General features: G+C 41.4%; 1 protein-coding gene across 3 annotated transcripts in view; it reads right to left on the minus strand.

The window, feature by feature from the left end:
- The window catches only part of GAREM1 (GRB2 associated regulator of MAPK1 subtype 1), a 211,630-nt gene extending 197,854 nt beyond the window's left edge, over positions 1-13,776 (minus strand). For all 3 annotated transcript variants that reach the window (XM_036822954.1, XM_036822953.1, XM_036822952.1), the window contains exon 1: positions 13,244-13,776. In XM_036822954.1, the coding sequence (XP_036678849.1) occupies positions 13,244-13,364 (121 nt within the window). In that variant the 5' untranslated portion in view covers positions 13,365-13,776. The remainder of the gene's footprint in view (positions 1-13,243) is intronic.
- Between the last annotated feature and the right edge of the window lie 1,843 nt (positions 13,777-15,619).

A 15,619-nucleotide genomic window follows, 5' to 3' on the forward strand; every position in this document is an offset into this window, starting at 1 on the left:
TGTACATGGAGGTTTAGTGAAGTATAATTAATAGAGACCAATAACTAGAAACAAGTTGAACACAAATCAACAGAAGAATGAGTATACCCGTACCATGGACTATTATGCAGCTGTTAACAAAAATGAATTTGTTTTACACCAGATGATTTAGAAAGATTCCCATGAGTGATATAAACAAGAAGCCAAGAAGTATGTATAACATACAAGTATGTATAATATAATCCTGTCTTTAAAAAGCAATGACAGAATTTTGTTTCAGTATTGTCTTCGAATCAAGGTTGGTTGGATCCATGGACGCAGAACCCATGGATACAGAGGGCCACTGTACTACGGCCATTTTACTATGTGGACTTGAGCATCCACAGATTTTGGTATCTGTGGGGGTTTTGGAACCAATCCCCTGCAGATGCTGAGGGAGGACTGTATATCTAACGTCAATGCAGAATTATATGAGCATAGAGGAAATATGAAAGATACTCCTGTATTATTAAAGTGGATTGTGTGGGTAGGCAGGGTTGGATTGGAGGAATGGGGGTTGATGTGAAGGGAGAAAGTAAAAAAACAAAAAACAAAAGCGGTAGATAAAATGCCTCGTTTCTGTAAAATTATAAGAGTGTAAGAGAGAAAGAGAATAGAGGATGCGAGAGAGGACAGTCACCTAGTTATCTTAGGATGGTGGGACCTCAGATTATCTTTAGTTTTAGAATATTTCCATGCATTCAAATTTTTAATTGTGAATACATGATGTTTATAATTGGGAGAAATGAAGTTTTGTTTCATTGTGACGATTTAAAAAACTAAATAGACTATACATGGTATTTATAACTTAGTTCATATATTTCTCCTCTTCCCTCCCCCTCTAGTGTCCATTAGCACGAAACTCCTCAGATAGCTACTGTATTCAACTGTATATAACCTGCTCAGATTGATATCTTCCCAACAGAGTCAAGAAAAAAGACAGAAGACTGGGGGGACGGGCAAGTACAATTCATGAGCCACTTGATCCCCTGTGAAGTTAATTTGAGGCTTCTTCTTTGGCGCTAAAAGATTCTCTTAAAGTCATCTTGTACTGTGCTTTCAGCAACTGTCACCTCAAGCCTCTGATAAAGACAACTATTTATAGAGTCCTCAGGTGCCAAGTTGGCAGTGGGATATGTATTTTATTCCTCCATCAATCACTGTCTATACGTAGAAAGAATTAAACCGGGCTTTCCTTCTCTTATCTCCGGTTCCCTTCTTCTTAAACATTACTACATCAAAGTCGACATTTGCACAGATATTCAACAGAGGAAATGAAACGACATTCAAACTATCACATTTGCTTCTCTCCTGGTCTTGAAGTTATCTGTGAATCTCTAGTATTTATTCTCTCACATCAGCACTCAGATTCTAAGCTTCAACAGGCTCTCAATTTGCCAAAACCCAACGCTTACAAGAGAGAGAATAGGAAATGGAATAGAAAACTCTAACTGCCCTAAATGCAGCACTTCAGGGTTCATTATAGATTACATGTAAAAATAATGAAATATTTCTATAAACTTGTCTATTCATTCTTAGCCTTTAAGACCGAATAGTGATGAACCTAGTTTGTCAGCTTAGTTTTATGCAATGCACAGGAATTTGTCAACAATGACGTACCAGTGGGAACTCTCCATGACATGAATTCAAATTCTGTATGTATAACTATAGTTAGGAACACACAACATGGTTTTATCAAGATTTTCATGAGATTATTGACTGGCCACAATGCAACACTGAACATAACATTTAAATCCAATATCCAACTTGATGAAGAAAAGTAAATTAACCACACTTATTCAATTTCAGAAAGAGGTAATACCTATTTATGAACATTAACTGGAAAAAATAGAACAGAAGTTTATAAAGTGATTAAGCCCACCTGAAACCTGGAGATTATTTATAAACATCCTGCAGAAAAACCAAGAATAAAGGACACTAGGATTTCATTTTTATTACAGAAGCTTTAAAAAAAACTCTACCAAAAAACTAAACAAAGAACTCATAAAATTCACAAATATGATAAAATTATTGAATTTATTCTACTAGTCATCAAACCAATACAAATTAGAAAAAGTGCCAATTTTTAAATTATCTGAATTAGCAAAGACTGAAAAACACCTATGATATTCAATGATGCACAATGATATTACTCATTCATTGTTAATGGTACAAACTTTCCCAGATACAATTTAGCAATACACATCAACAATCTAAAAAAATAAAATAAAATTTGTTTAATCCCACTTCCAGGAATCCCAAATAATGAAATGATGTATAAAACTGACAAATTTAAGCATAAAGATAGCCTCAAAAACATAACACTCAAAACAACTAAATGTCTAACAAGTGGAAAATAGTCAAATAAATAATGGTTAATTGGTAATAGAAGAATCACATTCAGTCATGACAATTTTATTTTCAAAGAATATTAATAATGAAAGAAAATGCTCATGATATAATGCAAAATTTTAAAAGTTTTACATATAGCTTGGTCTCACTTTTATATATATTCTCCATTTACATGGCATGCCTGCATAATAGGAAAATGTTAATAATGGTTACAGGACTTTCCTGGTGGCGCAGTGGTTAAGAATCCGCCTGCCAATGCAGGGGACACGGGTTCGAGCCCTGGTCCGGGAAGATACCACATGCCACGGAGCAACTAAGCCCATGCGCCACAACTACTGAGCCTGCGCTCTAGAGCCCGTGAGCCGGCACAGCAACGAAAAGTAGCCCCCACTTGCCGCAACTAGAGAAAGCCTGCGCACAGCAACGAAGGCCCAACGCGGCCCAAAATAAATAAATAAAATTTAAAAAAAAAAAAGGTTACATAACAAATTATATAACCTCTGGAATTAACACTGATATTCATTTCTGTCATTTTCTGTCTACATTTTCCAAATTCTCTATTACAATGATATCTGGGGGGGAAATAGTAAGTATGTTTTTAAAAAAAAAACCCGCCAAGCCTCTCTGGCAAAAGAAATAGAGCAGGAAAAAAAGCACCTTTAAAAAATTGGACACGGCTTCCCTGGTAGTGCAGTGGTTAAGAATCCGCCTGCCAATGCAGGGGACACAGATTTGAGCCCTGGTCCGGGAAGATCCCACATGCCGCGGAGCAACTAAGCCCGTGCGCCATAACTACTGAGCCTGTGCTCTAGAGCCCGCAAGCCACAGCTACTGAACCCTGCGAGCCACAACTACTGAAGCCTGCACGCCTAGAGCCCATGCTCCGCAACAAGAGAAGCCACTGCAATGAGAAGTCCGCTCACCGCAACGAAGAGTAGCCCCGACTCGCCGCAACTAGAGAAAGCCCGCGCGCAGCAACAAACACCCAATGCAGCCAAAAAAAAAAAAAAAAAGTTGGACAACTATCCCCATTGTGTATATCAGGTTAGGGGCAAAACCTGAGAAGTAGACAAACCAAAAAAGAATGTGAGAGTGCCTTCTAACAACAATTTCTTAAGAGTATAAAACTTTTCATGGCTTACTGATAAAGTACTTCCACCTCTAATAAGGGGCCTCTTAAATAGAACCGCTTTAAGGTTTTAGCTCAAGGATGAAGAGAGAAAAGTAAGTTGGGGCAAGAAGTTCCTACTCTCTTAGCTAAGGAAGAACCTGAACAAGGAGATGTCAAGGAATTAGGGCCCAAAGCATGACTTTTGTTTTTTTCTTAAGATGCACAGTACCTTTATTTATTTATTTTAAAATTAATTTTTATTGGAGTACAGTTGATTTACAATGTTGTGTTAGTTTCGGCTGTACAGCAAAGTCAATCAGTTATACATATACATATATCCACTCTTTTTTACATTCTATTCCCATATAGGTCATTACAGAGTATTGAGTAGAGTTCCCTGTGCTATACAGGAGGTTCTTACTAGTTATTTACAAGACATGACTATTTTAGTAAGTTTTGAATAGGAGGAAAAAATTAAAGAAAAGGCATCAAAGCAAAAATCTGAATAGCAAAAAGCTGCTAGGCGGCTCCCAATATTCATTGCTCACCTCTCCTGCAATAAAAAACCCTGGGCACTGTGCCCAGTTAAGACTCCAGTTCTTTGCCTTCCTGCCCATATAGGAGTGTGTAAGTCCTGACCAATGAGATGTAAGTGCGGTGCAGTAAAACATACCCTTTTTCCCTTCCTCCTGTCTGGGATGCAGACACGATCGCTGGAGCTCTAGCAGCCACCGAGAACCATAAAGTCAAAACTACCTCTTGAGGATGACAGAGCAGAAAGACATGAGGAGCCTGGGTCCTTGACTCTGTGGATCTGCCCTATCATCCTGGACCGTGTTCCTTTAGACTTTTGTTATATGAAAAAGAAATTTCCACTTTTTTTTTTTTTTGGTCCCTGTTACACACAGTTGAAATTAACCTAAACTGAGGTACCTGGCCATGCTGAGCTTGTGAAAATTTTTCTCTTGATCCTGTCTACTCTCAGTGGCTCCCTTCCTCTTAACAGACCAAAGACTGGACCAAAATAAACAGGAAAAAATAACAGCAGAATATCTTAATGAAGCTTTATGTTCTTTATTATTTTTAAATAAGTAATCTGAACCTTCTAGAGCTCTCGCTCTCTTTAGGCATAACTAATTGAATTGTTTTTAACTTGGGTCTGGTGCTTGACTGATTTTGCGGGTCAGTGGTCCAAGGCAAAAATGGATCCGGCATTACATTAAATGTTAACCTGAAACAAACTGAAGATTTCATAGCACAAGCTACTGGGGACCAGGAATGACAATGGAATAGATAGATGTTAGGTCCTTGATTCCAGCCATTCCCTACTTGCCCATTGCTGCTAAAGGAAGAGAGTGGCAATTCAAAGTGAATATCAGTCACTGAGTATAGCGTCTGCATAGATGGATGGCCTGGAGTTATTCAAGTGAGCTTCCTCTGGCATTTCATTAACGTTTTTTTGAATGGATGACAAAAATCTCTTATAACCAGTGCTTCCTAATTACCTACAAGGTAACAGATATGTTTAAAAATAGAAAAGTAAATATTTACCCTTTTCCAGTTACTTTTGGATATTTGAATCTGGTTCTCTGCTAGGAGGAAAATACTGTCAATGTGAACTAATTATCAAGAGCAAATTTTCATTTCTAACATCTTAAAGTCTGGTATTGAGAAAACTGTCACCTTGAAAAAAAAATCTGACCAAGGAAATTTTTCTCTACTGAGTGGAAAAAAACAACAGAACATAACCTATTTTAAATCTTCACAAGGATACAAACATAAGCACTGCTCACAATTACATTCCTCTCTAAGCTATAACCAGGGCTAATCGTAGTAACTTACTGTACACGTTAAATATTAGCCTGAATAACAACTAGCTTCATAACTATGAGACTTCACATTGCATTTTGAATTCAATAACTTGATATTTATTAAACAACCATTCAAGTCATCAAAGCCCAAGTGGTATTTAAATACTTCAAAGTAGGTTTAAGAAGTAGCAGAATCAATTAAAATGACTTGTCCTATAAGTATATATAAAGTAATTCATCCCCAGAACTAGAAAAGGGCTCAGGAATATTGGTTCTTCCTTTTTATTTTACCACTATGTAATACTCCTGCAATGGCAGAAAAGGAAACTCATTGTCTGGGATTAAGACACTACAGTTTCAAGTCAATCTTGGGGCTATTCTAGGAAGATGACAACTGTACCAAATTAGCAGTTGTAGTTTTGTAACACTACTTAAACCAAGTGGCTTGTTTCGCTTAGAAGTAAAATCCCTGGTGCCCTGAGAAGATGAGACAATGGATAGTTAAATGGCTAGCTGACTATCCAATCGGGTTTTTCTTTATTGTTTTAAGAGTTGACTAGTTCCAAAGATTTATGGTATTCTAGGTGATATAAGATTAAAAACTCAATGACATAGCTACATGTAGTATGTAAAGAAGGCGTCTTAATTTCAAAATGAAAGAACTAGTAAGAAAGCAAAAAAATCTGAAAAAATGAGTTGTAATTTCTAGAAATAACTTATTTACAATATTGATAACTAATGACCCTAAGAATCATTATTTCATCATGATGCTCTACCAGTCTCTATTTTTCCTACTGCTAATTTTAGGACCTACCACCTTATCTCAAGTGGAGCAAGCGTGAAATTCTATGTCAGACTAGCAGAGGTCATAGCTTTAGTAATACCGATAATTTGGACCTTAAAAATTTTAATACTGAGATTTGCTTATTCATTTATTACATTCTTACTGAATGCCTCCTATGTACCAGGCATTGTGCTTAGAAGCTGGGAAACAGTAAAAATTACCCTAAATACCTTTAACCTGAAATTCGAGTAAACAATCTTGTGAAACTGGGAACAGGGGTGGAGGCTGAGATGTGGGGGGAGCATCTTCATGTGGAAATGTCATCTAAAAGAGGAGTTAATCCCATGAGATTTAAAAAATATTTTAGCAGGTATATTTTGTCAAGTATGACAAAATAATACATAAACCAGCAATAAAAGTTATTTTTCAAGTTGCATATAATAGCTGGTCTTCTTAAGATTGATAGCCCTGCTGAAAACGAGAGGGAGTTTATGAGTCTTCCTAGAACTGCAGCTTAGTAAGTGAAAAGACAGATACCTCAAGAATCTCAAACAAAAATAAACGAGTTTACAAGCTGGTCTACTAGAACTTGCTATTTCAACAAGGCAGCCAAATGAGGTAAAGAGACTAAAATACTCTCTCTTTAAACTATGATGCAGTTGATCACAATGGTCAAACCAGTTTTCTTTTTACAGATGAACTGAGCATCTTAAGATTTTTTTTTACTGGTCATGTGGATACTCATTTAAGACTTTCAAAACAGCCATCTTACTTGAAAAGCAAGAGCATTCAAGGAGCCATGTCCAAATCTCGTCTTGTGGGTCTAAATGTTTACCTCCGTCCACTGTCCTCCACAAGGTCCTCTCCTATTCTTTTTTCATAATTTTTAGGCATGGCCAACTAGAATACGTGACAACGAGAAGAAAGTAAAAGTATATGGTATATAAAAGAATATTCAAGAGACTTTCTTCATAACCCACCTTGTGTATAACATCATACTAGGCACTTCTTTCCTGCTAACAGTTCTCCAACTATAGGTGCTCTGAAAATCATCATCAGTCCGATAAAAGCATCGATGAGAATGTACTAAAAAAAGATTCCAGTGTCTCAGTATCACTAGGTCAGGCTCACATGTGGTTCTGGATTAAATTAAAACCTAAAGTTAAAACTAACTTCCCGTCTCTCCCAAACCCAATCTTGGTTGAGTTAGTTTACAAGACTTTCTCTCTGATAAAGACCTTACACCACCTTTTTATAACCTGTGTATTACTAAGTCAATAACCTGGAATACTCAGAAGGAAATGGACTAAAGTCACACAGAACGTTTCCCTCAGCTTCTTTATCTGTAAGGATAGCAAAATCTATTTATTATTCACTGGGCTTCTGTTGCCTAAATGATAGGCAACAGAAGGGGAGGCTTCTGAAGCCTCCCCATCAACTGGTCTGAGCCTGCACTATGTCAATCTTACATATACATTGTTTTAAAATACATATGTATTGGGACTTCCCTGGCAGCCCAGTGGTTAAGACTCCAAGCTTCCACCACAGGGGGCACAGGTTGGATCCCTGGTGGGGGAACTAAGATCCTGCAAGCCACGTGGTGCGGCCAAAAACCAATACATTAACTAAAAAAAATAATAAAATACACATGTATTCACATATATTATTGCACTTAACTATCATAGTAAGTAGATACATAAGATTGTAGGCTGCATGAGGACAGAGGTTTTTGTCTGATTTGTTCCGTGCTACTGTCCCGATACCTATAACAGGGTTTGACACATAGTAGGGCCTTAATAAATATTAGCTTATTGAATAAACAGATTAATGAATAACTATGAGATTCATGGGTAAGTATAATGTACATTTTTTTTTCTGCATGAGAAAACTTTAATACCAATCAAACGGATTAAGAGACTGCCCAAGATCACATGGCTAAGAAATAGCAATGCATGTAACTGAACGGAGGTTTCTAGGCTCCAAATCCAGCATCCTTTAAGCAACTGTCTCACCTGGGGCATATGTATCCTCTTACAATTTAGAATGCCAAGGGAAATGAAACCAAAGATTAGCATAGCACATCTTCCCGGAAAAAGACTTAGATTAAGTTACTTGAGAAAAAAATTTTTAATATATATTAAAGTAACACCAGTCACGGAGCAGATTTTGGGAATTTACATTAATTTCAAAGATAAAACTTGAATCTATAAACACCTTTGACATTTGCAAACAGCCACGTGGACCCTCACTGCCATCTGAGTGTCCACCTTGTTTCTGCACCATCAGACCCCCTGGCACTTACATGGTAAAGTTAGAGAAGCAGCTCAGCAGAAAGCAAATACCAAAGCTCCCACAGTCCCAACACACCTGGGGCTTAGAGTCAACTCTGATTCCTCCGCAAAGCTAGGAGGGACAGACTGCTGCTAATTTATACGCAGCTGCCTCCAACGCCCACCATCTTTATTTCTCTCTCCCTGGCAGTTCATGCAGCCTTGGTCTTCTTCTTTCTTTCAGCAGACAGGACCATAAGCTCACCTTTCACTGCTCTAGACCAGCATTCTTTGAACTGGGATATGTGTCTGAAGCAAAGCCAACACTTCCCAAGGGGTTCACCATCACAGCTATAAGTGAGTCAATTTCTAAATCCCCAACTTCCAAATATTCTCTTGTCTGAAAACTGATCTGCCTGAAACCAAGACTGGGATGGAGGGACATCTATCTCCTGACGAAGGGAAGCTGTCCTTCATCACCTCCCCTTCGCAAAGGTCCTTCTCTCACTTTACAAAAGCAATGCATCTACATCACCTTCACCAGATCTTTCTAATCTTCATTACCCCAGGGTAATGAACACAGGGCTCAGGGCGACTAACAAAGGAACAAATAAAAACGCTGATGCCTGTTGAGGAGTCAAGTCTCCAGCATTTGGGTAACTCCTTCTCTAAGACAGGTAATTTCTACTTGTTTGTTTTAAACAACCTGAAATATTTAAATAAAAAGAGCCTTATGGCCAAAAGAAATACAAAATACTACATTTCAATTTATACTCTTTTTTGTTACATAAGACAGAGTGATCAATAAGACACTTTCATGCATAAAAGTATATTACATTGGGAGACACTGCTTTGGGAAAGATCTCCAGTGTTCTCTTTATGTACTGCAAGTAATAAATCCTTCCTTCTACCAAAACAAACGAACAAACAAAAAAACTATATTACATTGGGATAGAATTCTGTAGGGGAAGGGAAATGGAAATATGAATTTAAGGAGAAAAAGGAAAGATGTAAGAATTTTACTGTTAAGAACTTACTCCTGCATTTTTAAAAATGAATGATACTGGGAATTAAATATAGATCCCACTACAGAGTTTTTTGAATGATGTAACAATTTTAAAAGTCAACATTTACAGTATGCTGAAAAATGATATCCTTTGCAACTATTTAAACTTAGGATGAAAAGTTTTAGCAATGAACTTAAAAACGTGCTTAGGGTATAGGGTTTTACAGAATTCTTAGGCACTACAAGAAAAAAAAGTTGTAAGAACACTGCTGTAGAACAACCCTTCAGAGCCCTTCCAAGACAAAATATTGAAGAGACAGAGAAAGAACAATTTCCCCACCTACCTAGCTTTGAGCAAGGATGGGTTGATGATGGGGTGAGGATTAGCATTCTCTCCACCCTCTTCTTGGTCATAAACACATTTGTTGAACCTGGTTCTGCAGCCAAGTTTCTAAGATTGATGATGAAGTTAGATATCCGATCTTAACTGCATTGCTGACGGGGATTAGACACTGGCTGAAGAGATGTATCTCACTCCTAAGGAGAACCGCTGGAGTACTTTCCTTTTAGTCTCCAGAAAGACTCATGAGACCATACCATAAAGGCTCACTAATTTTGTATTTATCTTATACGATGACAAATTTTGCCACTGGGGATGGAATACTGAATGCGTCTGACTGGCATTTCATTAGTGACATGCATGAGGCAAAGAACTGGAAAGCTCTTACTTATTGTGTAGTTAGTATGTTAAACGTGGCAAATGTCCTAAGGAGTAATGTCAACAGACACATCTACATACCCTAAGCCCTCAGACTCCGCTTTTTTCCTTCTTTCTCAGATTCTGTGCTCTCTTCTCCTCTGCCCCTTACCTCTTTTCAGCCACTCCTTTAGGAAGCAGAAAATCGTCTAGATATGATGGATGAGGCCGGCGCTTAATTCGATGTCTACACTCTTTTAAAAATATTGACTTTCCTGTCCTCAAGCTCTCAGAGAGACAGTGGGGCTATTTAGAGCAGACGTTAGACCTACTCTAAATCTACTCCCATTTAGTAGAAGGAGGTAGTACAGTTTGAGATAAAAGGCGTCTTTAGAATCGGAAAGTCAGCTGAAAATCAGTCCACCATTTACTAGGTATGTCGCCCTATTTCTCTAAATCTCAAGGCTCGCAAAGTCCTTAAAATGGGGTGCTAAGGATGAGACAAAATACATCAAGCACTTAGAAATGTACCAGCACATAGTAGGCCTTCAATAATCGACAGTTATGAAATCAGATGTTTAATGGTTTTAATGATTGCTTAAAATAGCCAACAGTTTTCTCTTGACATAATGTCAACTACTGTTATGTTTTTCAATTTCTTTAACCTCTTTGAAAACAAGTGATTTGGAAAATGACTACCTTTCATGTCTAAGTATAGGGTGTGCGTGTATAAACTGTACCTGCAGTACTAAAACTGGCAAAAGGACATACACAGAATGACGACTGCACGAATTTCACATACAGCATGGTGGCATATCCTTAACATGTTCTAAGCATTGCTGTGAAACATTTTAAAACATAAGCATGGAATCTATCATCAGTTCTTTTAAAATCTATCCAAAAGTAATTGGTAATCTAACACTACTTCCCCCTTCAAATTAGCAGATTTTTTTTTTTTTTTTTTGGTTGTTTGTAAAATACTTATTATTTTAAGGCTGTAGGGACACTGGTACTCCCACAATTCTCATTTGTGTATAAATGAGTACAAGCTCTAAAGCAATTTGACAATGTGTACCAAGGACTTAAAACGGATCTACATGCTTACTCAGCAGGGAAGGAATACATACTAACCCAAACAAACAGATTTATGTACAAGAGTATTCATTACATCACAACTTAACAGTTGTAAAAAATGAAGCCACTTGATGTCCACTGCAGGGGACTAGATATACAGCCATCTTCCCATGGAACATCATGCAGCTTAAAAAAAAAAAAAAATTAAATACGATGGGATTAAGCGAAAGAAGCAAGGTATAAAGCAGCATTTGGCTATGATTCCAAATTTGTGTATGCCACTGTGATTCTCAAGCGGGAATAAGAGAAAACTTACAATAAAGAATTGGAATTACACGTAGTGATCAAAATCCATTCCACAGCTTGAAAGGACACGCTGTTAAGACTTGCTACCCACGTCCTAATTTTAAAAAGAAGTGTGGGATGAGTACACTGCTCATTCAGACCCTTTTTATGAATGGCGGAGAGAGGAAAGTGGATAATAAAGCTAATACCTCTGCAACTGGTATTCAGCCTCTTTAAACTTTCAGTTGAATGAAACTTTTGGGTGACTTTTACACCACACACACCAATGCTCACTACCTAGCTAGTAAGTTCTGGGGAAGTGTGCAGAGATGAGAGACGGTAGGAAAAGGTGAGGACTCACATAACCTTCCAATATACACAATTTTGCATGGTGTAAGAGTAAATGAAACACTGTCAGCACACACACACACACACACACTCTCTCTCTCTCTCTCTCTCTCTGATTCAGATCTATAGACGCATATTTAAAGCACGCCCACTCTAAGCAGAAATGCCTCAACACACCACCTGACCCTCCCTGAACTCACGTGCACTTCATTACTACTTTTAAAACTCTTAGTTTATTCCCAAAGCCCACCACTACCACCACCAATCAAACAAGGCTAACACGCACGCCAAGACTGTTTTCCAGCGTTCATGAACTTTCCTGCCTTTATTTTTCACATCATTACTTCAAATGTCTGATCTAACCCCGCAGAAAAGACCGGGAACAAAAATGCCTTTGGACGTTTACACGTCTCATGTTACTCACTCCTGTACTCCACAAAAGGAGTAACCCAAGTCCTTGTGACTTGAAATGACATCTTCCTGCTCAGTGCTGTTCTGACTTGGCCTGTGTGACCACAGCTCTATCTGCTTGCCCGCCAGCCTGCGCCCAGGTGCTTCTAGCAGCCCCACAGCAGAAGCAAGCCTGTTTCTGCAAACAGCCTGAAATCGCACGAAGCCAAAATCAACTGAAGTTATTACCAAAACACAAAGGACAAAACACACCTAAACTGCCACCTTACATGTCAGAACTCTCAAACTGAAAGGTATCTATTCGCTTGACAGTATGCACATCCATCTACTTGTTTGCAGATGTCAACCTGCAGAACAAACAGCTGGGAGACGTTTGGTTGGTTTCTGGTTGTCAATTTCAGGAAACACAAGCATTTCTTAGTTCCGAGCTCACGTTCCAAGTCAATAGAGGTTTTGGTGTATTTTCAATTTTTTTCCAGGCTAGAAAGGCGCTAAGCTAATAATTAACCTTAAGCATACCATCACCTCTGCTAAAAACATTTTCTACACACAGCCCTAAATTACTTTCTCTTCAGTTAAACAAAACAGACAAGCTGTAATAAAAGGTCTCCGAGAAATGTGATCCCTTTTGGTCACCCAGGAGCCTTTCCCCTAAAATCTGTTCCTTCTTGTGGCGGAGGGGTAGGAGAGTATCCAAAATAAAGGTGCCACCCAAAGCACAATTATTTTGTAAGAAAGTTGCCTAAGATAACTCATACAGGGTTTCCCAGGTTGAGTAATTCTTACAGGCGGGTGAGGAGGGACAGCTCGCCTCCAAGATTACTATCTGCAGAGGCTTCCCTTATGTTGATTTTTTTTTTTTTTTGCGTCCTTTTAAATTATACTACTAGGGCTCTGATTTTCACACCTCTCGCTGCTGCTGGGGGGAGTTGAGAGCGACGTGCCAGGGCTGCGGCAGCCGCTCGAGCCAAGTCCAACGCTGGGGGGCGGGCAGCCCACTCCCCACCGGGTCCCACCCTCCCGGGCACACGCGTGCAGAGACGCGCCGAGGCTGCGGTCCGCGGGCGGGGACTCACCGCTGTCCAGCCGCGCGATCTGGGGCAGTCGGTAAGTGCTGACCAGCAGGTCCAGCGGAACGGCCACCGAGCTCCACTTCACATCCTTGAGGCTGCAGCCCAGCGAGGGCGCCGGGTCCATCTTCTCCGCCTCCTCCGTCCCCGCGCTCCCGCCGCCGCCGCCTGCACCACCCGCGCCTCGGCGGCCGCCGCTGCTCGCACTTGCGGTCTGGGGCGCGCGGAAGGCGCCGGGCACTCTGGCCGCAGGCAGCCCGGGGGCGCGGCGGCTGCGGCGGCGGGGAGGGAGGGGGGCCCGCGGCCGGCTCAGCTGCCGCTGCGGGACATGGCCGGGGCGCCCCGCGTGCCCTCAAGCCCGGAGAGGACTCGCAGCAACCCGGCGGCGGCGGCGGCGGGCGGCGGCGGCCGGGGTGTATGCGGCGGCTCCCGCTCCGCCTCCTCCTCTGGCCCCGGGTCTGCAGCTGCGGCGGCCGCCCGCTCGCCTCCTCCTTCTTTTACCCCTCCTTCCCTCCGCCTGGAGCGTGTGAGGAGGAGCCGCGGGTCTGAGAAACGCCATAGCAGCGTTCCCAGCACTGACTAATCAACAAGGTGCGAGCGACGCCTGCGCAGCTCGGGGAGACACCGCCCCCGCCTCCGCCCCCGCCTCCCCTGCACCACCCGCCCCGCCCCGCCCCGTCCCGCCCCGTCCCGCCTCCCTCTCGGCTTCCGCCCCCTGTAGTCCGGCTGGCTCCGTTCGGCGTCGGCTCCCCGGTCTGGCCGCGGCGCAGGCGGCTCGGCGCGCTCCGCAAGCTTTAGCTCTCGCTCCCCCGTCCGACCGTTCGGGGGCCCTGCACCCTCGCCCGGGCGCCACCGCGCGCCCGCACTCCTTCGCTGCCCAGGGCCTGCCCGAAGGGCGCCCTGGAGGAACGCAGCGAGCTCAGGAATCTTTCTCAGTCGTCATGTCGGGCACTCTCCCGTCTCCCCCGACCCTGTTAGCACTGGAGTTGCTACTACAGGACACAAAAGAGACCTGTTTGGTGCCCATCTCTTGAGAGTGCCACAGGCAAACGAAGCTGGGAAAGGCAGGCGGGGAGCATCCCCTGCCGTGTCCTCCGCACCCCGACCCCCGCCCCCGCCAACCCTACCATTCTCCAGAAACGCAGCTGGAAGTTACCCCCAGCAGTCTAGACTTTGGCTGCTTGGCAGAATGAAAAAGGCCGAAGCACCGAGAAGCAGAAAGGCAATGAATGATCAGTACCCACGCAGGGGAAGGTGACTGTCGGTTTAGTACCTTCATTGTACGGACAAGCTGCTGGAGACCGCAGAGGATGAGGCCAACAACAGCCGTGGACACGCCAAGGGTTACTGGGAGACGACTGGGGCCAGCTGTTTTCACATGCTTTTCTCACTCATTTCTCTCCCAAGCTTAAAGGTTGGAATAATTCCCGTTTTCTAGATACGCGTACCAGGACATTAGTTTGGCAAGATTACACACTTGTAGATAGCCTTGCCGAATTACAAACCCACAGTCTGCTTTCCGTGACAAACACTCTGTTTTCCCCAATGCTGAGTATGGCCTGCTCACTGCAGACAGAGCTCAGAATGTAAAGGTGGCTGTAAGATTCCTGCTTCTTCAGGCACATCCTGACTTTTATGTGCTAATCTTTTTTTTAGCATTATTTTACACCGGCAGAGGTGAATGATGGCCAGGTGAAAGGGTTACATATCAGTTCTTTATATTTTTCAATATGTATTCAGTGTTCAGTTCATGTAAGACAAAACAGCACCTGCTTCGCCCGCCCAAGGGGACTGGAAAACATCCGCTGCCTTTCAGTGGGCTGGCTTAGTTCTGTGCCAGTGAATAAACCTCTCCATAGCAATTGAAGAAAAACACGGAGATTCTTCTACTCCCACTTTCCCTGTCCTCTCACTTTGAAATACTGGCGATAATTTTCACAAAAGTCTTCGGCTGAAAGTTTTGACCTTTCTGTCACTGATGTTAAGTTTTTGGAAAAGTCTTGAAAAAAAAGTGGGAAAGATTTTAGTGTCTGTTTTACTCAGAATCACGGGTCCATAAAGTTCTAAGTTTTGCCCACAGAAAGAAGAATTTTTAAAAACTTAAAGGAGCTAACTGCCAGCTAATTTTTTTTCTATCTAAATATTTAATTATTTCTGGAAATAAAGCTGAGTCCAAAAATGATATAAGAAACATTTAAGAATGGATAGGGTCAGGGGTCCTTCAACCAGTTTGTAGATCCTAAAACCTTATATGGTAGATTGATTTTAAAAAATAACTTTCTGCGACTATTATATCCTCTTTAAAAGCTCCAGGAAATAGAAGTAGTTCCCTCCCATGAAAGGATTGGTGACTTGTGACCGAAAGACAAGATAAAAAGTAAA

Source organism: Balaenoptera musculus, chromosome 14, assembly GCF_009873245.2.
Source record: "Balaenoptera musculus isolate JJ_BM4_2016_0621 chromosome 14, mBalMus1.pri.v3, whole genome shotgun sequence".
Taxonomy (NCBI): Eukaryota; Metazoa; Chordata; class Mammalia; order Artiodactyla; family Balaenopteridae; genus Balaenoptera; species Balaenoptera musculus.